Source organism: Eubalaena glacialis, chromosome 4 (genome assembly GCF_028564815.1).
Source record: "Eubalaena glacialis isolate mEubGla1 chromosome 4, mEubGla1.1.hap2.+ XY, whole genome shotgun sequence".
NCBI classification, from domain to species: Eukaryota; Metazoa; Chordata; class Mammalia; order Artiodactyla; family Balaenidae; genus Eubalaena; species Eubalaena glacialis.
In genome coordinates this window covers 119,164,135-119,188,607 of record NC_083719.1, presented here as the reverse complement: position 1 = coordinate 119,188,607, position 24,473 = coordinate 119,164,135, and the positions used below count along the sequence as shown (strand labels likewise).

The 24,473-nt window shown below is 53.6% G+C and overlaps 1 protein-coding gene across 3 annotated transcripts; it reads left to right on the top strand.

Moving 5' to 3' along the window:
* On the top strand, positions 1–23,550 carry ARAP3 (ArfGAP with RhoGAP domain, ankyrin repeat and PH domain 3). 3 transcript variants are annotated; one of them, XM_061189747.1, is made up of 33 exons: positions 4–334; positions 1,987–2,530; positions 2,642–2,703; positions 2,808–2,919; positions 6,003–6,203; positions 6,354–6,423; positions 6,694–6,814; positions 6,904–7,088; positions 7,168–7,274; positions 7,529–7,728; positions 7,827–7,912; positions 8,073–8,255; positions 8,400–8,535; positions 9,163–9,279; positions 9,721–9,868; positions 9,976–10,078; positions 11,934–12,153; positions 12,852–12,915; positions 13,162–13,325; positions 15,707–15,919; positions 16,190–16,295; positions 17,381–17,528; positions 17,870–17,938; positions 18,622–18,696; positions 18,795–18,909; positions 20,505–20,633; positions 20,713–20,846; positions 21,084–21,166; positions 21,263–21,298; positions 21,434–21,497; positions 21,598–21,735; positions 21,938–21,976; positions 22,509–23,550. In XM_061189747.1, exons 2-33 carry the CDS (start codon positions 2,004–2,006, stop codon positions 22,992–22,994), a joined length of 4,641 nt encoding a protein of 1,546 aa, XP_061045730.1. In that variant the 5' UTR covers positions 4–334; positions 1,987–2,003; the 3' UTR covers positions 22,995–23,550. The 3 variants fall into 3 exon arrangements, with proteins under 3 accessions (XP_061045732.1, XP_061045730.1, XP_061045731.1); XM_061189748.1 differs by lacking the exon at positions 17,870–17,938; XM_061189749.1 differs by lacking the exons at positions 21,938–21,976; positions 22,509–23,550 and having other exon boundaries at positions 1–334; positions 21,573–21,690.
* The last annotated feature ends 923 nt before the right edge of the window (positions 23,551–24,473 follow it).

The following is a 24,473-nucleotide window of genomic DNA, read 5'->3' as shown; positions in this document are numbered from 1 at the left end:
GTCCCCATCTCCGTGTGGTCTCTGCCTTTTTGTCCTGCTCTCTAAGGCTGTCTCGGCCTCCAACCCTGTTCCGGTCCCCCCCTTTCTTGGCCCCTAAAGGGGCTGAGCTAGCCAGGCTGCGAGATAAGCGCAGCGGTTGGGTAAGGAGCCCGAACCTTTTGGAGGCCGCCGCTTGCACAAGGAGTGGCCGGCGCCCCGCCGAGGGAACCGACGAGCGGGGCGGGGCTGGGCCCCGTCGGGGGAGGGCTGAGGGGAGGCGGGGCCGGCGCGGCAGGACCCGGAGCCTCCGGCAGCGCTTCGGTCACCTGGGAGCCGACTGCAGCCGCTTAGTGAGGTGAGGACCCCCGCGCTCCCGGGCCCCTGCCTCCCAGACTCCTCCCCATCACCTCCTCGAGAGCGTTCGTGGGATCCCCGGCCCGCTCCGCGCCGGGGGCCCTCCCCTCTCCCCCTCCCCGCCGCGACCGCCCCTCCCTCCGGTTGCCGGCCTCTGCCCCCTCCCTCCTTGCCCCCTCCCTCGTCGTAGCCGGAGCTGCTCCGCGCGGCCTGGCCCGCCCCCCCGCACTCCTGCTCCGCGCACCTCCTAGTTCCCAGTCCCATGCCTTCGAGTCGGGCCTGAGTCACCGGGAAACTGGACTCTGAGTCAGGGCGGGAGGCGCAGCACCCCGGCCCTAGCCTGGGGAGGGGGCTCGGCCACAGAGAGGCAGAGAGAGGCCAGAGCTGATGCTGGGGCGAGAGGGAGTCCTGGCCGGGACCCCGCAGGAGAGAAACTGGGAGAGAGCCGTCAGGGCAGAGGCAGAGACAGAAACCTAGAGCCAGTTTCATGTGGCCAGAGACACAGATGAAACTAGATCTAGTTAAAATTGGAGACGGAGGCAGGGAGAAGCTTAATGACAGAGAGCAAAACAAGGAGAGGGACCAAGATGGATTTAGAGGTAGAGATGGAGATGGAGATGGAGTGGGGTAGGGACAGGGACAGGGTAGAGATAAAACTCAGGGAGACAGAATCCAAGGTAGGTCTAGGTAATAGAGCAGGGTCAGGGTCAGGCTGGTGGAATGGGACAGAGCCTCAGAGACCTGAGTCCAAAGGCATGGGCAGGGCAAAGGAAGGCTCAGAGAAGGAAGACTTGGAGAAAGCAGAGGTAGGGGGATGTCATTTCACATTGTGAGTTCCTGCAGGGTGGGTGCTCCTGTTTGCACACATGTATGTGAGAAGATGCTTCAGAGTGAAGACCCTGGTGTACCCCTGGTCCCTCATCTCTCTGACTCAGTTCTCTGCCCCATCCTCACTCCCCAAGTGGCCTCTGCTCAGATGTTGGTACTGCTTAGAGCTCTCTGGGCAGCCTGACCAAGGGAGGCAGGATGTGGGGGCAGCCAGAGCCAGAGGGACAGGAAGGAAGTCTGAGCAGAGACAATAGGTGGAAGGGGAGGGGGAACTGGGAACGTCCAGGATTAGGATGGCCCGAGCCTGTACTTCAGCTCTGGAAACCAGTGGGAGTGGGATCTGCATCTCCCCTCTCCTCTTGTGCCACAGCTGCCCTATCCCCACTCTATGCCACAGCAGGATTAGGGCACATCATGGGCCCTTCCTCCCCACCATCCCCCTTCACCCTGCAGGGGCAGGGTTCCGGCCTCTTGTCCCAGACTTACTTAGTTGAACGTGCAGTAATGCAGAGGCAGAGCTTTGACCCAGACACAGGGTGGGCAGGAGCTAAGGGACCAACACTGCCATCGATAAGCCAACTTGCTGTGAGCCCTGGGCAAGCCTCTTCCCCTCCCTGGGCCTCAGTTTCCTCATCTGCAAATGAAGGGGTTCACCTGCAATGAGAAAGCATGTTCTCGGATGGCTCTGCCCCCGGATTACAGGCCTCTGGTCATTCTTCTTTGGAGGAAGACTGGAGTCTGGTACCCCTGTCCAGGCCTCAGACTTTGGGACAGGGAGGGGGAATCTCAGCCTGAGCCCTCCCTTCACCCTGCCCCTCCCCCCAGCAATGGCCTGAGCCCCCATGGCTGCCCCTCAGGACCTGGACATCGCTGTGTGGCTGGCCACGGTGCACCTGGAGCAGTATGCAGACGTGTTCCGGCGGCATGGCCTGGCTACAGCGGGTGCAGCCCGGGGCCTGGGCCACGAGGAACTGAGGCAATTGGGCATCAACGCCACAGGGCATCGGAAACGCATTCTGCGCCTGCTGCAGGCAGGCACGGCAGAGGGCTCCCCGGATCCCCAACTGGAAAGTGCCATGGAGCCATCGCCCAGCCCAGCCCCCCAAGCGCAGCCCCCAAAGCCTGTGCCTAAGCCCAGGACGGTATTTGGTGGGCTCAGTGGCTCCACCACCACCCAGAGGCCTGGGTTGAGTCCAGCTCTCTGGAGACCAGAAGCATCCAAGAGCCCAGAGCCCAGCCCGAGGTCCCCTCCTGTCCCTCAGAGGTCCTCCTCTGAGCAGCCTTCAGCCTTGAATACTGTGGAAATGATGCCCAATGCCATCTACTTCGGCTTGGACTTAAGAGGCGGGGCACAGACAGCTCAGGACATGTGAGTGGAGTTGGCTCCCTGGGGATCCCATGCTGGGGGCAGGGAGGAACAAGGCATGAGGGCTTGTCCTTCCTTCTCTTTCCTTTAATGACACTAGACCTTTCCCCTAAGGGCCCCAGACAGCTCCCAGACAACTGCCCCCACTCCTGCCCTCAGGCCTGCAACGGGCACAGGTAGGTGGGTTATCATGGGTTGGGGGAAGAGGGGCAGTGCCCTTCAGGACCTCAGACACTCTCATGTGACCTCTTCCCTGTCTCCCCCATTTTCCTCCTGCCAGTGCACATCATGGACCCTGGTTGCCTGTACTATGGTGTCCAGCCTGTGGGGGTCCCAGGGGTCCCCGACAGAAGAGAAGGCAGAGTTATCTGTCAGGAAAGGGCTGAACACAGGTGAGTGGTCCATAGCATGATGATGGCAGGAAGAGGGGCAGCTTGAGGAGCGTTTGAGCTGGTGGTGGCCGTGTTTCCCGTTATTTGTCAAATGTGCATTGAGTGTCCACTGTGTGCCAGCCGGGTTCTTGAGCTACAGGATGAATATGACAGACCCAGTCCCCCATTAGGGAGCTTGTGACTCAGTGGGGACAGACAGGAAATAAAACAGGTAGACAAAGAAATGGATATATGATTTAAAATAGGGAGAAGTGCCTTTCATTCCTTCATTTAACTATCTTTATTGAGCACCTGCTGAATGCCGGATATCGTTGTAGATACTTGGGATAGATCAGAAATCCCTGCCCTTGTGGGGAGATAGTTAATTAACAACAGATATAATAAATGAGCTACACCATACGTTAAAAGGTGATAAGTGCCATGGAAAAAATCGAACCGGGTAAGAGGGCTGGGATGGAGTGAGGTGGGGAGTGGACTGCAGTTTTTCATTAAGAGTTGCCATTATTAAGAGGATGACATTCTAGCCAAACCTTGAAGGAGGTGACGGAGTTAGCCCTCTTCTAGGAGAAGAGTGTTGCAGGCGGGAAGAGTGGCCAGAATAGAGGCTTTAAGGAGGCCAGTTGCCCAGGGGGATCCAGGAGCGATGACAGGGTCGGCCGGGCTGGGGCAGAGTGGGGCAGGGTGGGAAGAGTTGGGGGAGATGCTGCCGTCAGAGAGGTAAAAGGAGCCAGATGGGTAGGACCTTGTAGGGACTTGCTTTTACTCTAAATGAAATGGGAAGGCAGCCATCGGAAGGGCTTTGACTTACATTTTAAGAATCCCTCTGGTTGCTGTGTTGGGAATGGTCTGTAGGGGGCAAAAGCAGAAGCAGAGAGACTAGTTAGGAGGGTCTTGCAGTGATCTAGGTGAGACATCTCAGGCTAGCGTGATGGGAGTGGAGATGGTGAGAAGTGGTTGGTTTGGGTTGTATTTTGAAGGCGAACCGTAAATTGAGGTGTGAGAGAAAAGAGCAGTCGGGAATGACTTCAGGGGTTTCGGTCTGAGCCTGCACTGTCCGTTGTGGCCAGTAACCAAGTGTGGCTGCTGAACGCATGAAACGTGGCTAGTCTGGTGTGAGCTGTGCTGTAACTATGAAACAACCACATTTCAAAGATTTAGTTCCACAGCACTGTTCTGAGCAACTGAAAGTCCCTGGAGTTGCCATGGTCTGAGATGGGGAAGACTGGGCATAAAGCAGAGGTAGGTGGGGGGCAGATTAGGAGTTCAGTTTTAGATGTGTTGAATTTGAGGTGTGTACTATACACCCAAGAAGAGGTGGCAAATAGGCCATTGGATATACAAGTCTGGAGTTCGGGGAAGAGGTCCGAGCTGCAGATCCAGATTTGTGAGTTGTCAGCATTTAGATGGGTATATGTAGCTGTGAGTGAGTGTTGATAGAGCAGAGAACCAAGCACACTCCAGTATCAAGAGGTTTGGGAGAAGAAGAACAATCAGCAAAACAGGCTGAAAAGAAATGGTTAGTGAAGCAGAGGGAAAATCAGGAGAAGTTGATGCCACAGGAGCTAAGTGAAGAAAATGTACAAGGAGGAGGGAGAGGTCAGCTATGTCAAATGCTGCTGAGAGGTTGGGTAAGTTGAGGACTGAGAATTGACCTCTGGAACCGGCAACATGGAGGTCACTCGGGACCTTGACAAGTGCTGAGGGTGAAAGCTTGATCAGAGTGGGCTCAAGAGAGAACGGAAGGAGAGGAGTTGGAAATGTGAAGACAACATTTTTGAGGAGTTTTTCTGCAAAGAAGAGCAGAGAGTTGGAGTGGTTACTGAGTAGAAGTGGAGTCAAGAAGGGGGTTTTTATAGCATAGAATGCTACGTATGTTCATAGGTGAATAGGGATGACCTGGTAGAGAGGGAAAACTAGCTGATGTAGGGGAGAGAAAAGGGAGAAAGTCTGGAGCGATGTCCCTGTGTAGGTGAGGGGACTAGGATCAAGTGCCCAGAGGACGGACCGGCTTTAGACAGGGCTATTTATTACAGTATCGGGAGGAAGGCAGTGTGTGTGTGGAATGGGGCAGATGAGGCGCTGGGAGTCTGCGGGGGTTCTCGTCTGATTGTGTCAGTTTCTCAGTGAAGTAGGAGACAAATGGGGTAGAGTAGAGGTTCTCAACCTCAGCTGCACTACATCCTGGGGAACTTTTAAAATAACAGATGCCTGGGCCTCATTCCCAGAGACTCAAATTTAAGTGTCTGGTGTGGGGCTCACATACAGGTATTTTTAAGTTTCCCAAGTGATTCTGTGCAGCTGAGGTAAGGAACCACTGGAAAGTGATAGAGAATAATAGAGGGCTTTCTGAGAAGGAACACTTGAAGGATGAGAAGAAGCAGCCCAGGGAAGCATGCTCTAGGCAGAGGGAACACCGTGTGCAAAGGCTCCGAACTGGGGAAGAGAATGTGGCTGGACTGTAGTAAGCAAGGTGAGGGCGATACAGGGTGAGGTCAGGGGAGTTGCCACGGGTCTCACTGTACAAAGTGTTGCAGCCCCTGGTAAGGAATTTCAATTTATCCTAAGTGCAAATGGGAAGTCATTGTAGAGGTTCATGCTGGTGAGTGAAATGCTCTCATTTGCATCCTTAAAAGAGCACTCTGGCGTCAGTGGGAGAACAGATATTTGGTGGGAGGGTGCGAGTGGAAGCAGGTGACCAGTTAGGCGATTCCCTTCACCTCGGTGAGAACTGATGGGAGCTTGGTGCCGGGAGAGAAAGGCAAAAACTTTCTGGAGAAAGAACCAGTCAGGCTAATTGATGAGATATGGGCAACTGTGGCAGAAAGCCATCTACTCAGCCCTTCCCCAAATTTTCCGCCAAGTAATCCTAATGGCAGAGGCGAAGGACTGAAATTTTTCAAATGCAAAGTCCAGGTGTGCTCGGGGAAGAAGCTCCATGCTAGTGTTTCGGGTTCTCAACCTCCCTGTTCCCCTGTTTGAAAAGCAGATCCAGTACCTGCCAGGCATTCCACTAGGTGCTGAGGGTGGGGCTGTCCAGGGAACTGGGTCTAATGTGTGTCCCTCTCTGTCTTGGCCCCCACAAGGCTCAGCAGGCAGGATCTGGAGGCACGAGAGGACGCTGGCTATGCCAGCCTTGAGCTGCCGGGGGATTCCACCCTCTCACTGCCCGCCCTGGACACGGAGACCAACGATGACCTCATTTCACCCTATGCCAGCTTCTCCTCCACGGCAGACCGCCCCACGCCCCTGCTCAGTGGCTGGCTAGACAAGCTCTCCCCTCAGGGGTGGGGCTGCTGGGAAGGGAAGGGAAGGGGAGGGGGGCGCGGGAGGCTGCGTGGTGGTGGTGGAGGTCAGGTCCCAAGTGCTCCCAGCTCCTCGGACGCCCCGGGATGCAGCTTCCACGACTTACTGATCTCAGCCCCTGCCTTCCCCAGAAACTACGTCTTCCAGAGGCGCTTTGTGCAGTTCAATGGGAGGAGTCTGATGTACTTTGGCAGTGATAAGGTAGGTCCAGGAGATGCTACATGGGGCCTGGGGAAAGGGAGAGGGAGAGGGAGGGCTGAGGGAGGCTCAGGATTGGAAGGCCAATCCCCCCCTGGTGGGGAGGCAGGTACCGCATGACTGGTGTCAGCATCTAAAGGAGCTAGGTTAGCAGCTGTACCCCACTGCTTGCGGAATGAGTGCTGATCTCATTAAAAGTTGGCACTGGCCCCCCCGGGGTCAGCGCACATGGCTGAGTTCCTGTCCCCATGGGCCAATGGTCTCTCCCTCCAGGACCCCTTCCCCAAGGGTGTGATCCCTCTGACAGCCATTGAGATGACCCGCAGCAGCAAGGACAACAAGTTCCAGGTCATCACTGGCCAGAGGGTGTTCGTGTTCCGCACAGAGAGCGAGGGTGAGGGCCAGGGCCTCCCGGGCCAGGGCAGGGCTGGGGAGGCCAGGTGAGCACACAGCCGGCTGACCTGCTTCCCCGTCCCCCGCCAGCTCAGCGGGACACGTGGTGCTCCACGGTGCAATCCTGCTTGAAGGAGCAGCGCCTCCTGGGCCATCCCCGGCCCCCGCAGCCACCCCGACCCCTTCGCACGGGCATGCTGGAGCTGCGTGGGCACAAAGCCAAGGTGTTTGCTGCTTTGAGCCCCGGAGAGCTGGCCCTGTACAAGAGTGAGCAGGTGAGGAGGGCCGGGCTGGGGCCGAGGGGCCTCACCTAGCCCATTCTGGCCTCACTGTGCCTGCCCCCGACCCTGCCAGGCCTTCTCTCTGGGCATCGGGATCTGCTTCATTGAACTGCAAGGCTGCAGTGTCCGGGAGACCAAGAGTCGCAGCTTCGACCTGCTCACACCGCATCGCTGCTTCAGGTGGGGCCCAGACTGGCAGGAGGCAAGGCTCGGGGAGAGACACTGATGGAGGCACAGGGGTGCAGAGGACCTGGGGCCTCCTCAGTAGGATTCAGTGGGCGTGCACTGACAGGAGGCCAGTGAACAGGGTCAAGGATGTCAGGAGGGTCTGGGCTGGCCCACATGTGGCCGGTGGTGGCCCACATGTGGCCAGGGGGATGGAACAGGTCAGGGGGGGGGTGTCCATGCCCACGGACTGGCTGTCCACCCCTCAGCTTCACAGCCGAGTCTGGGGGGGCTCGGCAGAGCTGGGCGGCCGCTCTGCAGGAAGCAGTAACCGAGACCCTGTCTGACTACGAGGTGGCTGAGAAGATCTGGTCCAATCGGGCAAACCGGCACTGTGCGGACTGTGAGGCCTCCCGCCCGGACTGGGCCGCGGTCAACCTGGGGGTGGTCATCTGCAAGCAGTGCGCAGGTGAGGGCTGGAGCCTGTAGCTGAAATGGGGAGAAGGAGGGAGTTGGGGGCAGGAGGGCTCAGGGTGCCCCTGCCACATGCCCTTCACATCCTAACAGGTCAGCACCGGGCCCTGGGTTCTGGGATCTCCAAGGTGCAGAGCCTGAAGCTGGACACAAGTGTCTGGAGTAATGAGATAGTGCAGGTGAGGAGTCTGAAGAGGAAGAAAGTGTGTGGGGGGGGCCGGGGGTGGGGATGGAAGGAGAGCATGCAGAAGAGGCCTTGGGTCCTGCTTGGGGCAGGATTGGAATGTCTGGGGACTCTTGAGTTCCTGTCACTTGCCTCTGCCCCTTGTCATCCTACAGTTGTTCATTGTCCTGGGAAATGATCGTGCCAACCGCTTCTGGGCAGGGGCACTACCCCCAGGTGAAGGGCTGCATCCAGATACCACCCCTGGCCCTCGGGGAGAGTTCATCTCCCGGAAGTACCGGCTAGGTCTCTTCCGGAAACCCCACCCTCAGTATCCAGATCATAGCCAGCTTCTCCAGGTAGGAGGGAGGGCCGGGGCTGATGGGGAGGGGGGAAAGCAGTCTCTGAGTTGAAATGCCTAAACTTGCAGTGTGGGCTGTCTTAGGTGACAGGAGGACTGAGCCCAGGGCTCTTAGGTTGCGTCTTGGGGTTTCTCCCTGCAGGCACTATGTGCAGCTGTGGCAGGACCCAACCTGCTAAAGAACATGACCCAGCTCCTCTGTGTCGAGGCTTTTGAGGGAGAGGAGCCCTGGTCCCCCCCAGCCCTCGACGGCAGCTTCCCTGGTCTCCTGCCCACAGGTAATCCCCACAAATGCCTCCTCTCTCTCCCTGCAAGAACTCTCAGCCCCAACCTGAGCCTTGGTTCTTCCGGGGGTGGGGGTGGGGAGAGGGGCAATTACCTCTCACCCAGCCCATCACAATGGTCCAGTCTGGGCAGTTTCCCAACCCTCCAGGTCCTCCAGGTCCTATTTCTTGATGTTATGAAATGACCACCGTCTGGAGTGGATCTGGAGGTTTGAGGTGTTAGTGCTGGCCTACCCCTGATGGGATCAACCAGTAGGCCGGGTCTCACCTCCCCAGGGGTAGTCTGATCATAGATGTGGTCATGTTATAGAGGCTGGTCTCCAGTAGTCATGCCAAAGGGGCCAAGACACTTACAGGATGGCCCATGCTCTGAGGCTGAGCTGACTTGTTGTTGACTGGCTGGTGGGGACAGACAGTGGGCAAGGGCTGGCTTAGAAGCCTCGTCACTCCCTGCCACCCTCTTTTCTAATCTAGGTGGTGAGGCGTCCCCACTGGGCTCTACTTGGCCATGCTGCCAGTGGAGTTGGGTCCCACTGTCTTGCTTGATTCAATCCCTTCCCAAGGAGGTCAGGCCCTCCCATTACACTGGCTTGACCTGACCACTTCTCCTTCTCCTTGCAGACCCCTCCCCTGGCGTGTATAATGAGGTGGTGGTGCCTGCCACTTACAGCAGCTTCCTGTACTGTGGTCCCATTAGCAACAAAGCTGGACCGCCACCCCCTCGCAGGGGCCGAGATGGTGAGAAGGGAGCCAAGGGATGCAAGGAGGTGGGCAGAAACCAGGATGGGCACGGGTGTTCCATAGAGGGACAGGGAGGAGAGGACGGGGATGGGACATGCCTTGGAGTGGGCTGGGTGCCGGGAGTCAGAGAGGGACCATGGCAGGTGGCAGCACTGGGTGATGGTTGAGAGGCTGTGCTTTGAAGTCAGACTGTGGGAGTCAAATCCCAACTCTGCTACTTTCTACCCATGTGACTTGGGCAAGCTACTCAAATTCTGAGCCTCAGTTCCTCCTTCTGCAAAAGAGGAGTGAATATAAAACCCACCTCATAGAGCCGTGAAGATTACGTGAGATCATACACAGGCAGAGGGCTTGGCATAGAATAAATATCTGGTAAATGGGAATTCTGACAGTGGGGACAGAGGTCAGCCACCTGCTGACCATCAGTTTCCTTCTTAGCTCCCCCACGACTGTGGTGCGTGCTGGGTGCGGCTCTGGAAATGTTTGTGTCAGAAAGCAGCCCTGAACCCCTCAACCTCATCCAGCCCCAGGATGTCGTATGTCTGGGTGTGAACCCCCCACCCACTGACCCAAGTGACCTCGACAGGTAACACCTGCCATGTTCCCTGAACTCCCCTTTTCCCTTCCTGAGCCTGAGCCTGCCAGCCCCCTCACTCACCCCCATTCTTCTCCCGGACCTCATCTTCTCTCCAGGTTCCCCTTTTCCTTTGAGCTCATCCTCACTGGGGGGAGGATCCAGCATTTTGGCACAGATGCCGCTGACAGTCTGGAGGCCTGGACCAGTGCCGTGGGCAAGGTGAGATAGCTGAGACCCCCTCCCTGACAGCTCATGGTTTCCCTGTCCCCACCTGCCCCCATCCTGTCCTCTCTTATTCCTAAAGCCACTCCTACCCCTTCCACTAACAGCTAAGGTTGACTGAGCGCTTATTCTGTACCAGGCCCTGTGTTAAACGCTGCCCACTCAATGTCTCAGTTAAATTTCACAACAACCCTCAGAGGTAAGGATTATTAATACTTCACACCTAAAGAACTCAGAGGTTATGAAGTCACGTGGTCAAGGTCACAGAGCTAGGAGGCAGCAGAGCACAGGACGAAAATCAGGCCTCTGTCTCCTAAGCTCATGGGCCAAACCTCACTGTGCTGGGCCTCTTCCCACAGAGAGGCTGCTTCTGACTCCCACTCCCTTCCCCCAACACTCAGATCTCCAAGTCCACAGGCAAAGCTGCCTTCATCTGTTCCACCTTCTCCATTCCCAGGCAAGCCACTCTGTCTCCACCCTGCACCCCCTCTGTGGCATTAAAAGTTCAGGCGCGATAGTCAGATATCCTGGGATTTGAGTGCTCCAACTCTCACATGTGAGCTCTTCCATATGAGTAGAGTGGTGTAAAAGACCCCACCCCCTAGTGTTGAGGATTAAGTGACACACGAGGCCTACACCGCCCGGCACGCAGCAAGCCCTCCACCTGTGGGTGTTGAAGTAGTAATGGCCATGGTGATGACAATCGCTCCCATTCTTAAACAGCTTTTCCCCCAGCCCTGCTCCACCTTCAGCTCATCATCCTGGCGCCCTCCTGACAACTCCTTAGAAAGTTGTGTGCTCTGGCAGCCTGCAGTTCCTCCTTAACCCCTTGTGGCTGCCCCCCTCTGCCATACTCTTCTAAGCTGCTACCCTGCGGGTGGCTGGTGACTTGCCCTTGGTAAAGTCCGAGGACCTCCTTCTGGCCTCACCAGGTAGTCTCTGCATCTCACACTCCTCTGTGGGAAATGCTCCCCTGCTTTGGCTTCTGACCCCACTCTCCTGTTTGCCTGTAACTCCTCACACCAAGAAGTTATCTCCATATCCTCTAAGGGCTCTGTCATGGCCCTCCCAGCCAGGTCCAAGTCTCTTCTTATTATCTACTTTCCAAAAATCTAGCCCATCCTTTAAGGCAGTGCTACCCTAAGTGTGGTCTGTTAACCCATCCTGGCCCAGGGACTCTGTTATGGCCCATGACAGCTTAAGTACAGGGCTTGAGTCAGCATTTAGAGTCTTTCATAGCGATTTGACAGAGTGATTTTATGTGTGCAATCTAATTTTAAAAATTGGGGGCTTATTGTGTATGTCTTTCTCTTCTCATTTCATTTTTCTAGTAATTAGTTTTGTTGCTTTTTAATGAAAGTGTTGGTTAGTGACAGATTGGAAAATTTTTTTTAAAACTCCCTGTTCCTTCACCGCAAATAGCTTGAGAAGCACTGCTTTGAGGTTCACCTTGAATAGTCCTTTCTCCATGAAGCCTCTGCCCGGCCCCAAGTGGGTGGGACTTCCCGGGGCCTCGTGACTCTTCGGTTACAGCATGTAGCTACCCATTCTGTCTTCCCCTACATCCCAATTAAGGGCATAAGGCTGCCTGCCACACAGGGGTCTTCTCTGGGTTGGCTGGAGCAAATCAAATTGAATTGCATTTCTTTCTTGTTTTTCTCCATCCATCTCCTGTCTCCTTCACCGGTCTTTCCTTCACTCTCTCCCCATCCCTTTCATTCCTCTGTTTCCTTGGCTTTCTCTCCATGTCTTTCTCTGCCTTTCCCTATCCCTCTCACTCTTACTTCTCGCCCCCACCCCTTGTCTCTTTCCCCATTTTCCTCTCTCCCCTTGTCCTCCTCCTGCCTCACAGTGGTTCTCCCCACTGAGCTGTCACCAGCTGCTGGGCCCTGGGCTGCTGCGGCTGGGCCGCCTGTGGCTGCGGTCCCCTTCCCATACTGCCCTGGCCCCTGGCCTCTGGCTGTCTGGGTTCGGACTTCTTCGTGGAGATCACCTCTTCCTGTGCCCAGCATCGGGCCCTGGCCCCCCAGCCCCCGAGGACATGGTTCATCTGCGCCGGCTACAGGAGATCAGTGAGCAGGGCTGGGGGCAGGGATGAAGGGTGGCTATGGGGGGTTAGGGTGGGTAGTGGACCTTCATCTATTTGGGGGTCCCTATGGGAGACAGCAGGAATAGTGGATTCAGGCACAAGTTCTGGAGTCAAATTGCCCAGATTTAGACCCCCACCTCCATCACTTCCTGGCTGTGTGACCTTGGACAAGTTACTTAACCTCTCTGTGCTTTAGTTGCCTCATCTTCACAACAGGCACAATATTAGGGTTGTAATGAGTTTCAAATAAGGCAATGCATGTAAAACACTTATCGCAGAGCCTGGCAGGAGGCATCTTGTAGGTGTTCAATAAATGTTATTTGTTATAAATGTTATTACTATTATCATTATTTGGAGTTGCTTGCTTGTTGGGAACTGGGAGAAGGGACTGGGAATTCTCATTTCCTCCTAAAAGAGGAACGGTGTAGGATAGTGTTTTGAGGTTTTGGAGACAAACTTGAATTCTATTTTATAGCAGGTAATCTGAGGCAAGTTACTTAACCTCTCTGAGCTTATGTGTCACCTGTAAAATGGGGATAACAATACGTAACTCACAGGATTTATTGCAGTATTGTTTGTAAGGCTCCTCACATGGAACCTACATACCTTAAATACTTAATAAATATTAGTCACTATGATGAAGACGATGATGATGATAATGTCCAATAATTCTCCTCCCAGGTGTGGTCTCAGCCACTGACACCCCAGACAAGAAAGAGCATTTGGTTCTGGTGGAGACAGGAAGGTAAGTCTTGCCGCTACCCTTGACTCTGGGCCCCCCTTTCTAGAGCACAGCTCACACCCTCCACCCTGGCCTGCTGGACCACTGCCCACTTCCTCAAAGTCACTTCCCTAGTTCAGGGGCCCTGTCTGGGTTGGGTGTTGTTGCCCCCTGCTGGTGTCTCTGGGAGGTCTGGTCCTTGTGCTCCTGGGCCTCTTAGTCTGAGGACTCCTCTGGAGCTGGCTCTGACTCAGGTCTCTTGGGTCTCAGGACACTGTATCTGCAGGCAGAGGGCCGGCTAGACTTCTCAGCATGGAATGCGGCCATTGCCGGGGCAGCCAGCGGGGGAGGCACAGGGCTGCAGGAGCAGCAGATGAGCCGGGGTGACATCCCCATCATTGTGGATGCCTGCATCAGTTTTGTCACTCAGCATGGTGAGTGGGTACTGGCTGACACTGAGTGGGGGATGGGGAACATGGGCACAGCGGGGGGGCGGGTGTTTGCCCTGTGTGTGTGTGATTTGCCTTCAAAAGCTTTGCCTCCAGAGACTGCAGCCTGACAGCAACGACTGTATGACCCTTGGCAAGCTGCTTTGCTTTTGTGAGCCTCAGTTCCCTCATCTTTAAAATGGGGCTACTAACAGTCTCATCTTCCAAGATAGTTGTGATAGTGAGATACAACATGTAAAGCATTTAGCGCAGGACCTGGCAGGTAGTGAAGTGTTCCAAGGCAGCTGTTACTGGGGCGTGGGCATGGAACGAGGGTGGCACTGAGTTGTGACTGGAGATGCAGAGCCATGGAGAACAAAGAGGGGGCAGCTACAAGGCAGGAGCCACGCTGTGCAGCAAAATCCTTGGGGCTCTGAGCAGAGTTATTCTGTGTGGGAGGTTTTCCAGCCATAAAGGATCAGCTATGCAAGGGGTTCCCAGAATTCTTTGTGAGTTTTTGGCCTCCGTTTTATTTTCTTTCCCAAGTAAGGACTAAGTTGAATCTTTTTTCCTCGCAAACCCTCTTTAGAAGGCTGGGCTCTTGAGAAGGAAAATTCACAGAAAACTAAGGAGGACAGGCAAGGGGAAAAAGGCACATCCATGCACCGGCAAGTAGTTGTGCTTACTACACGGACAATGGATAGTCAGTGGCTAAAGACATTCTCCACGCCTTGGCAGTAGCCTCGTGCACTGACTTCCCCCACTCACTAGACCCCTATCCCCTTCCCAGCCTCCCTCGTGTTCATAAGAGGATTGAAGTCAGAGGCCCAGTGAAAAAGCCCTGGGGAAAGTGTGGGTGTTCTTCCCTGCTCCTCCACAGTTCCTGCGCTGCCACTCTTCGTCCAACAAATGTTTATTGAGCTGCTCCCCTGTGCCAGACACGGGGGATATGGCAGTGGACGAGGAAGGTTCTATGAAGCTCAGAGACTGGTGGGAGAGATGGGTAATAATTAAGAAAACAAATACCGTCAGTTCTCGTGATTCACAGTAGTTATATTCTATAAAGTCACTGAAAAGACTGGATCAATGAATGCTGAACCGTTGCCCCAGTGGAAATACAGGGTTAGGTTCCTGGGAAGCTCTGGTCGTATTTTCATTAATTGATCAATATGTAACTTTGTTTTATGTGTGTTTCTGTTTAAAGACACTTTTTTTTTAAGCTTCCATCTTTTTTTTTCCTCTTTTTTTTTAAATTGAAGTATAGTTAATTCATAATGTTGAATGTGTTAGTTTCAAGTATATGGCAAAGTGATTCAGTTATATATATATATGTATATATATATTCTTTTCCATTGTAGTTATTATAAGATATTGAGTATAGTTCCAAGCTTTCATCTTTAAAAAAAATTTTTTATTGACGTATAATATTAGATAAATTACAAGGGTACAATATAGTGATTCACAATTTTTGAAGTTTATGGTCCATTTATAGTTATTCTAAAGTATTTGCTGTCTTCCCTGTGTTGTACAATATATTCTTATAGCTTATTTTATACCAAATAGTTTGTACCTCTTAGTCCCCTACCCCTATACTGCCCCTCCCCCATTCCTTCTCTTCACCGGTAACCACTAGTTTGTTCTCTGTATCTGTGAGTCTGCTTTAAAGACACTTTATTTAATATAAATTGTTGATTCGTCAATTTTGACCTCACAGCCAGCAATGCTCAGCAACTCATGCCTGAACAAAGTTTATCTGACACATGTATTTTCTCAACAAGGCACATCACAGCCTTCTTGTGCTTAGGAACACTAGACAGCACTTCAGCACTACACTTGGGGGCTAGTTTAAACAGTGAAATCCCCCGCAAAAAAGAAGCACAAGATGCAAAAAATGTGACTTTAACTATACCACGAAATGACACTTGTTTACCATATGAGGCCTTAGCTAGAAACATGTCCATCAGGCAACTCAAAATTTTCTCCACTTGGGCATGTTCACAAGTGACTGCAAAGTGCCACAAGTACTGATTTGGGGGTTCCAAATAAACTTTAGCAAGTAGATGAATTCATAAGTATAGAACCTGTGAATAACGAGGCCTGAGTGTAATGTGATTTCAGAGAGTGCTATTGAAAGATCAAAGTGGTGAGGGGAGAGAGAAAGAGAGAGAGTGAAGGGGGCTGCTGTGTGATGGCGTGGTTAGGCAAGGACCTTCTGACGATGAGGGCTGGAGCAGGGACCTGAGAAGCAAGACCACAGAGGCCGATTTCTTCCTCTCTGACCCTCCTACCTCCAGTGTCCACATACCATGAGGCGTGACGGACAGGGTGCTGGGTGGGTGGTGGCGGGTCTTCGGGCAGCGGTGAGCTGAGATGGCGGCTGTTCTCAGGGCTCCGGCTGGAGGGCGTATACCGGAAAGGGGGTGCCCGCGCCCGCAGCCTGCGGCTCCTGGCTGAGTTTCGGCGGGATGCCCGGTCAGTGAAGCTCCGACCAGGGGAGCACTTTGTGGAGGATGTCACCGACACACTCAAACGCTTCTTTCGAGAGCTTGATGACCCTGTGACCTCTGCTCGGTTGCTGCCTCGCTGGAGGGAGGCTGCCGGTAGGTGCTCCCAAGATCCCTAAGAACTCCTCACCGACAACCAAGACCCAGCCAGGAACTCCACCCACCCCACCAGAATCCCTGAGCCTCCCTTGTGGGATTCGGTGGCCCCCCTCCCCAATATTCCCCCACTGGAAGATCACCCAGGGACTCAGCTCAAGGCAAGGTGGGAAGGGGGCAGAAACACATCCATCCTTGGTTTGTTTCTCTAAAAGTTCCTCTACTCTTCCTTCCCTGACCCTCTCCAACCCTTCCCCATCTCATCCCCAGAGCTGCCCCAGAAGAACCAGCGCCTGGAGAAATACAAAGAAGTGATTGGCTGCCTGCCACGGGTCAACCGCCGCACGCTGGCCACCCTCATTGGGCATCTCTATCGGTCAGTACAGCCAGACCCCCTGCAGGCTTCCTCCCTGACCCTTCATCACCTCTGTCCAACCCCCTGGCTTACATTCACATATTCATCCCCCAGATAATTGTTAAGCGAAGGTGTCACAACATAAAGGTTCACAGCGTGGACTTTGGAGTCAGACAGACCTAGGCCTTAATCCGGCTTCACTATTCTAGCGCATGACTTTATTTTTTTATGTATTTTGGCCACACTGCGCGGCCTGCGGGATTTTAGTTCCCCAACCAGGGACTGAACCCGGGCCCTTGGCGGTGAAAGCTCAGAGTCCTAACCACTGGACCGCCAGGGAATTCCCTAGCGTGTGGCTTTAGAGAAGTTATTTGCTGTCTCTGAGCCTCGGTTTCCTCATTTGTAACAGGAAGATGGTATAAGGAATAGTATCCACCTCATAAGTTATACGAGACTTAAATGAGATGATCCTTGTAAACTTCTTACTACAGCACCTGGCATGTATGTAGTAAGCATTCAGAAATGTGAGCAATCAGTATTATTTTGTTTTATTTATTATTCTATGCCAGGCAAAGATTAGATGTTGAAGACACAAAGAAGAATAAGATGCACATTTACCTTTACCAGTCTATTGGGGAGACAGAATTTTAAATGATTCCGGAGTGAGCCTCAGCTCTGTTGTACTGATTACACTATATCACAGGGACTGGACAACTATGGCCTATGGGCCAGATCCAGCCCATTACTTGTTTTTGTAAATAAAGTTTTGTACATAAAATATAAAGTCATGCCCATTCATTTATATATTTTCAATGGTTCCTTTCACCCTACACAGCAGACTGTATAGCCTGAAAGCCTAAAATATTTACTCTCTGTCCCCTTACATAAAAAGTTTGCTGACCCCTATTTATAAGTCTGTCTCTCCCCTAGACCGGGAGCTCTTAGAGCCAGGATTTTGTCTAACTCACTGCCGTATCCCAAGTGCTTAGCTCAGGGCCTGGCATACAGTAGAGACTCAATAACCGTTTGCTGAATGAAGGGAGGGGTCGATGAACGAGTGAGCGGAAGCTCACCGCATTCCTCATGACCCTCACACCCCTCTGCAGGGTGCAAAAGTGTGCCGCTCTAAACCAGATGTGCACGCGGAACCTGGCCCTGCTATTTGCACCCAGCGTGTTCCAGACGGATGGGCGGGGGGAGCACGAGGTGCGGGTGCTGCAGGAACTCATCGACGGCTACATCTCTGTGTTTGATGTAAGCTTTCCCAACCCCTGACCTACAGTCCCTCTTCCTGGACTCTGGATCCTGCTTACCCTAACAAAGGCCCAGCCTAGCCCTCTGAAGGCCTTCCGCATCAGGAACCACCTCCCAGAGCCCTGGGCCCCAATCTCCTGTAACCATGCTCCTAACATCCTTGCCCCATTGGTTCTTAGCTCTTCTGGCCTCTAACCCTCTCCTACAGGTGCTCCGGTCTTGCACATCTCTCCCTGCTTCCCTCCTTTCCCGGCAGCCCACCCCCCCCCCCAATGCACACACACACACACACACACACACACACACACACACACACACACACCCTTTTGGCTCTTCCACAGATCGACCCTGACCAGGTAGCTCAGATTGACTTGGAGGTCAGTCTTATCACCACTTGGAAGGATGTGCAGGTAACTTGTCCTGACCCTAGATTCCCGAGTGGGCCAGGAGGGGACATCAGGATAGGAAGGTGACCTTCTGCTTCTGGACACTGGCCCTCAGCTCTTTGGGACACAGGAAACCCAAGGAGAGGAGTGCTTTGGGGAGGGGGTTTGGTTTAGGATTTGCTCCATTTATTCCACCATGAGGATTCTTTACAAAAGGGTGGCAGGAGCACTTCAGTTTCATGTGTAAGAGATCCAAGGAAGGGTTAGCTAAGTTAGACAAAGAGGTGAGAATAATAACAAATACAGTAGCAAACAGCTGAGGACTAATTATATTCCAAGCACCTGTAATCTCACTTGAGCATCACCCAACTCCAGGAGGTAGGTAGTCCCATTTTTTCAAAGAAACTGAGGTTTGGAGGGTCACTTATTCAAGGTTGTACTGTAGCAAGTGGCAGAGTTGGAACCCAGACAGTCTGACTCCAAACCTGTCTTCCCAAGCACAACTGCACTGCCTTGGGAAGCTCTGTACACAGTTCCGCCATGCCTGGAGTTTTTTCTCTTTGAAGGACCTGAGCGATGTTTGGAATGAGGGTTGGGAGGAGGCGTCTGTGGGGTGGGGAAGCACTCATGAGGCAACCTGAGGAGCCCTCTGACCTTGATTCTTTGCACCGTCTGGGTCCTCCTGATTTCTTTACCCCTCCCCTCAGCTGTCCCAGGCTGGAGACCTCATCATGGAGGTTTTTATAGAGCAGCAGCTCCCAGACAACTGTGTCACCCTGAAGGTCAGTCCTGAGGGGACAGGAGGGGAGATGAGAGGATGGTGGGGGGCAGGGGCAATGGCCTGACCGGCACGGGTCCTCTGCTCTTGCCCTGACCCCAGGTGTCCCCGACACTGACTGCCGAGGAGCTGACTAACCAGGTACTGGAGATTCGGGGGACGGCAGCCGGGATGGACTTGTGGGTGACGTTTGAGATTCGAGAGCGTGGGGAGCTTGGTGAGTATGACCGTGCGTGTGCGCGTGCACGTGTGGTACGGGGTGAAAGTCACCAAGACTTCTGTGTTACCAGATATGCAGTTGTCCACTTGCTCTTTCTCAGTCCTCTCTGCTCTCTTGGCTTTCATGGACCCCACAAAACCTTGGTTTCCCTTCCACCTCAAAGGAGGCTTCTCTTTCTCCTTTGCCCAGACTCCAAATGCTGGAGGCACCCAGGGCTCAGTTCTCAACCCTCTTCCTTTCTCTATCTACATTTTTTCCTTGGATGAGCTCATCCATCCCCATGGCTCTAAATGCCATTAATAAGCTGGCCCCCAAATGTTTATGTGTGACCCAAACCTCTCCTCTGAGCTCCGGACTCACATATCCAGCTGGCTACTTGACACATCCACTTGTACATCTTATAGCATCTCACATTTAAAACGTCTAAGACCAGGACTTCCCTGGCAGTCCAGTGGTTAAGACTCCACGCCTCCACTGGAGGTGCTGCGGATTCGATCCCTGGTTGGGGAACTGAGATCCCACAAGCCGCATGGCACAGCCATAAAAAAAAAAAGTCTAAGACCAAACTCAATTCCCAGTCCCCTCCCCTAAGAAAACGCCCAAGCCATTTCCTAGTTTCCCTAACTCAGTCAGTGCACCAGCATTCACGCAGTTATCAAGGCCAGACACTTCGGAGTCCTCTGGGACTCCTTCCTTTCCTTCATCTTCATACCCACTGGCAAACTAGACCTCTTGAGTCTTTTCGAATCTATCACCTCTCCATCTCCATTGTTACCACCAACCTAGTTGAAGTCACCATGATCTTTCTGCTCCCCAACATTAACCACTAAAATGTACAGCCCGGGAAAGGGCATAGCTGGCCAGTGTTCCCTTCTCGCCCCGCAACAATCCATTTTCCATGCAGCAGTCAGTGAGCATTTCAAGCATAAATCATCATGCTATTCGCATGGTTAAACCCTTCCAGTGGCTTCCCATTGAACTTAAAATAAAATTCAAACCCCTTATTATAGCCCACAAGACCCTGAATGTCTGGCCCTCGCTTATTTCTCAGACCTTGTCTCACGTAACGTGTTCTGTTTGATTGAGCCACACTGACCGTTTAGTTCCTCAAGCACATCTTTCCTAACTCAGGCCCTTTGGTGTTGCATTTTGTCACGCCTGAAGTCTTCTTCCCCCCATCTCAGCATGGCTTGTTCTTCCCAATCCTTAGGGCCTCTGAGTCTCATCTTCACATGCCTCCTCTGAAAGGTTTTGCCTGGTCACCCTATCTCAGTAGCTGCCCTGTTACTCTCTCTCAGCTTCTTATTGCTTCTTTCAGAATAATGGTTTGTCTTCAGTTACCTCATTTGCTTATCTGTTATTCTCTGCTCCCTCGCCAGGCTGTGGGCTTTGTGAAGGCAGGCCATGTGTTTCATGCTCCCCACTGTATCCCCAGGGCAGCCCAGCACCTGGCACAGTCAGTGCTAAATAATGTCTGTGGCTGGATGGTGGAATGGACGAATGAATGAATGAGTGACTGGTGGGCGAGGAGGTGGGGGCTCCAGGCTGTGGATCGATATCTGGTTGATACCTACCCTCATCTTGCCCCTTAGAGCGGCCACTGCACCCCAAGGAAAGGGTCCTAGAGCAGGCCCTACAATGGTGCCAGCTCCCAGAGCCCTGCTCGGCCTCCCTGCTCTTGAGAAAAGTCTCCCTGGCCCATGCCGGCTGCCTCTTCACAGGTGAGCCTCCTGCTTCAGCCCAGCACCTCCCAGGCCTCTTCCAGGGACCCTCCACCTAGCCCTGCCCATCTGTGCCCAGGTATCCGGCGTGAGAGCCCACGGGTGGGCCTGTTGCGGTGTCGGGAAGAACCGCCCCGCTTGCTGGGAAACCGCTTCCAGGAGAGATTCTTTCTGCTGCGTGGCCGCTGCCTGCTGCTGCTCAAGGAGAAGAAGGTGGGCCCTGGGCGAGCAGGGAGGGATGCTGGGTGGCCGTGTGGGAGGAGCCCTGACTGCACTGACCCTGTCACTCCACAGCCCATGTTCTCATCAATCTCATTGCTTCCCTGGCCCTTTGACTTCTGTGACCCTTTGACCTCACACAACCCCAGTGCTTCCATGACTTCTTGACCTCCTTAACCACGATCCTTCTCTCTCACCTCTCAACCTCACTGACTGCCTTCATGTTGTCAGAGCTCTAAACCAGAACGGGAGTGGCCTTTGGAAGGTGCCAAGGTCTACCTGGGAATCCGCAAGAAGTTCAAGCCTCCCACCCCGTGAGTTTTTTTCCCCAGTCCACACTTCTAGAGCCTTCCTGCTGCCACCCTTCTGGCCTTTCCGATCACCCATCACTGTCCTCCTTTGCCTCTCAGGTGGGGCTTCACGCTGATCCTGGAGAAGATGCACCTGTGAGTACCTCCCAGCCTGGCTTCTCCTGTGGCCCCGTCAGGCTCCCTGTCCTCTACCTCCTCGCTTTTTCTATCTTCCATCCCTCTAGTTGTGACCCCTTCCCCTCCTGCTGATTCCCCTCTGATCACCCCCAGCTACCTGTCCTGCACAGACGAGGATGAGATGTGGGACTGGGCCACCAGCATCCTCAAAGCCCAGGTGAGGGGAAGGAGAGAGCTGTGGGGTAGGTCTGTGGGCTCAGCACTAACCCTCAGCACCTCCCATGCCCACCAGTGCCACCCCCTCACCCTCTCTCCAGCACGATGACCAGCAGCCGGTGGTCTTACGACGCCGTTCCTCCTCTGACCTCGCCCGTCAGAAGTTTGGCACCATGCCTTTGCTGCCCATCCGTGGGGATGACAGTGGGGCCACCCTCCTCTCTGCCAATCAGACCCTGGTGAGGTCCCCCTAGCCTGCCCCAACCACTCCGGGTCCCTGCTCACACCCTTGCCATACTGCAGGAAGGAGTGGCGTGCCTGCCAACCTGGTGCCCCCTCTGCCTTCTCTGTGCCCCAGTCTCTACCCCTGCCTCCTGTTGCCGGGCCTCACTGTGTCTCTGTGTCTCTCTCTCCCTGCCTCCCCACCCCACCTGTGCCCAGCGGCGACTTCACAACCGGAGGACCCTGTCCATGTTTTTTGTGAGTACTGTGCCTGCTCCCGCTGTGTGCCTGTCAACCCTGTGTTCCTCTGTGCTGCCTGAGCCGGTGTGCTCTCTGTATTTGTCCTGATGCAGACCATCATTGAGTGTGTATGTGTGTGTGTGAGAGAGAGAGTGTATTGGGACCAAAAGGAATGAGGAAAACAAGGGATGGTAGGATGCGGTGAGGAAAGGGGGAAGTGGTCACAGGATCTGAGAAATAGAAGGGAAGTGCTTAAGTGAATGCATTTTGGAGTCAGACAGACCTGGGTTCAAGCCCCAGCACCACCTTTTACTTAACTGTGTGATCTTGGGCAACTTATTTAACCCCTCTGTGTCTCAAGTGTCTGGCCCCTATTTTACCTCAGCTCACTCACCTGCAGTGTAACCATCATACAGGGTTGTTTTTGACATCATACATGCAAAGTATTTTGCAGCATCTGGTAAAGAGGAAGAGCTCAATAAATGTTAGCGATTAATAATCTGGTAACTCTAACTCTGTGCCTGCCTCTGGTTACCCCATTCCCATCCAGCCAATGAAGTCATCCCAGGGGTCTGTGGAGGAGCAAGAGGAACTGGAGGAGCCTGTGTACGAGGAGCCGGTGTATGAGGAAGTGGGGGCCTTCCCCGAGCTGACCGAAGACACCTCCACCTCCTTCTCCATCACACCGGAGTGGACAGCCAAGCCAGAGACCCCACTGGCCAGCCAGAGGTCCTTTGATCAATCTCCTCTGTCCAAAGCAGGCCCCCTGGGCTGGGAGGAGAGACCACCTGAGCCCCCTCCGGGGCCCCCTTCAAAGAGCAGCCCCCAGTCACATGGGTCCCTGGAGGAGCAGCTGCTCCAGGAGCTCAGCAGCCTCATCCTGAGGAAAGGAGAGACCACCGTAGGCCTGGGCAGCCCCTCTCAGCCCTCCAGCCCCCAGCCCCCGAGCCCCAGTGGCCTTCTGACACAGACACCTGGCTTCCCCACCCAAGCTCCCTGCACTTCCAGTTCACCGCCCAGCCAGCCCCTCACATGACCCTGGGACCAGCAGTCTGAGGGGTAGGTAACCAAAGACCCAAGCTCTCCCCATGGCAGACACTGCTGGGAGCATCCTTTGCCCTGGTTGATAAGACTCTAGAATCCAGTACGGTGCTGTGGAAGGAGCACGGGGCCGAGAGCTCCCAAGGCTGCGTCCTGCTCAGAGAGAGGCAGGTCATGGTGCCTCTCTGGGCCTCCGCTGACTTACCTGTACCATGAAGTAACTGAAATAAGGAGAATGGTGAATCTCAAACTGTTTCTCAGAGCTGTAAGCCCCACATAGTTTCCCTCGAGAAGGTCAACTTCTGCTTTATGTATTTGATATGTAGGGGTTCTGTGAGAGATTTTGGGTTTGAAAAGAATGGTTTTATGCATTAACAAAAAAAAGATTTGGAAGGCACAGATTTGAATGATCTCCAAGTTTATCCTACCCCACCTTCAACATTCAGAGACTACAGTGAAGCCCCAGAGTGGGGAGGTTGATTAGGGCTGGGAACTGGGGCAAAGAGGAGCCAAAAAGGATGGGTCACTGTTAATAAACCTTGGAACAAAAAGACTGCCATTTTTTACTTCATTCATTCATTCATTCAATTATTCAACAGATATATATTGAACACCTAATTGGTGCCAGCTATTGAGGATATAGTGTGAACGAAAGAGATGGGGGTCCTTGCTTTAAGGGGAACAGAAAATGCGCACACAAACAAAGTCAGGGCTGTGAAGAAACTAAACCAAAGTGATGTGCCTGTGGAGGTGACATTTGGGCTGGGTGGAAGGGGAAAGCCTCTGTGAAGAGCTGAAATGTAAAGGTAAGAAGCCAGGCATGTGGAGTGCTGGGAGAAGGAGCACTCCAGAAGGAAAGGGAAGGCAGTAGGCATGAAGGCTCTGCAGCGGGAAGGGAGTTGGCATGTTGGGGGAAGAGCAAGGAGGCTGGAGTGGCTGCAGCACAGTGAGTGGGGAGCTGGAGAAGAGTATGGGCTGAAGGGGGAAAGACTGGCAGGGACCCAATGATGAACAGCCTTGTAGGCCATGATTTTATTCTGAAGCAATTGAGGAGTCTTAGGGAAGAGAGGGATGAGATTTTGCTTCCTTTTAAAAAAAAGATCGATCACTCTGGCTGTTTTCTGAACAATGGGTTGTAGGGGGAAGACTGGAAGCAAGGAGGCCAGATATCAGACCAGGAGACTGATAATGGGGGCTTGGACCAGGTTGGTGGTTCTGGAAATTGAGGGAAGTTGATCAGTGGGAGATAGAACCTATAGGACTTGCTGATGGATGGAAGGTGGGGGTAGGAGGAAGGGTACATAGACTCTGGCTTTCTGACTCTCCTAACTGGATGGAGAATGGTTCCATTTAGTATGTTACCTGGGGGAGGTGACTGGGGAAGGATCAGGTAGAAGGAGCCGTTTGAAAGTTTGAGGTACCTATTTAGATAAAGTAGTGGTGTCAGGTGAGCTGTTGGAAATGTGAATCTGGA

Bases quoted from the DNA above. Each gene is read 5' to 3' on its own strand.
- ARAP3 (XM_061189747.1), top strand. From the start codon at position 2,004: ATGGCTGCCCCTCAGGACCTGGACATCGCTGTGTGGCTGGCCACGGTG. The intron at 7,913-8,072 runs GTGAGGAGTCTG...GTCATCCTACAG, and splicing joins GGAGTAATGAGATAGTGCAG to TTGTTCATTGTCCTGGGAAA. The intron at 21,299-21,433 runs GTGAGTACCTCC...GATCACCCCCAG, and splicing joins ATCCTGGAGAAGATGCACCT to CTACCTGTCCTGCACAGACG.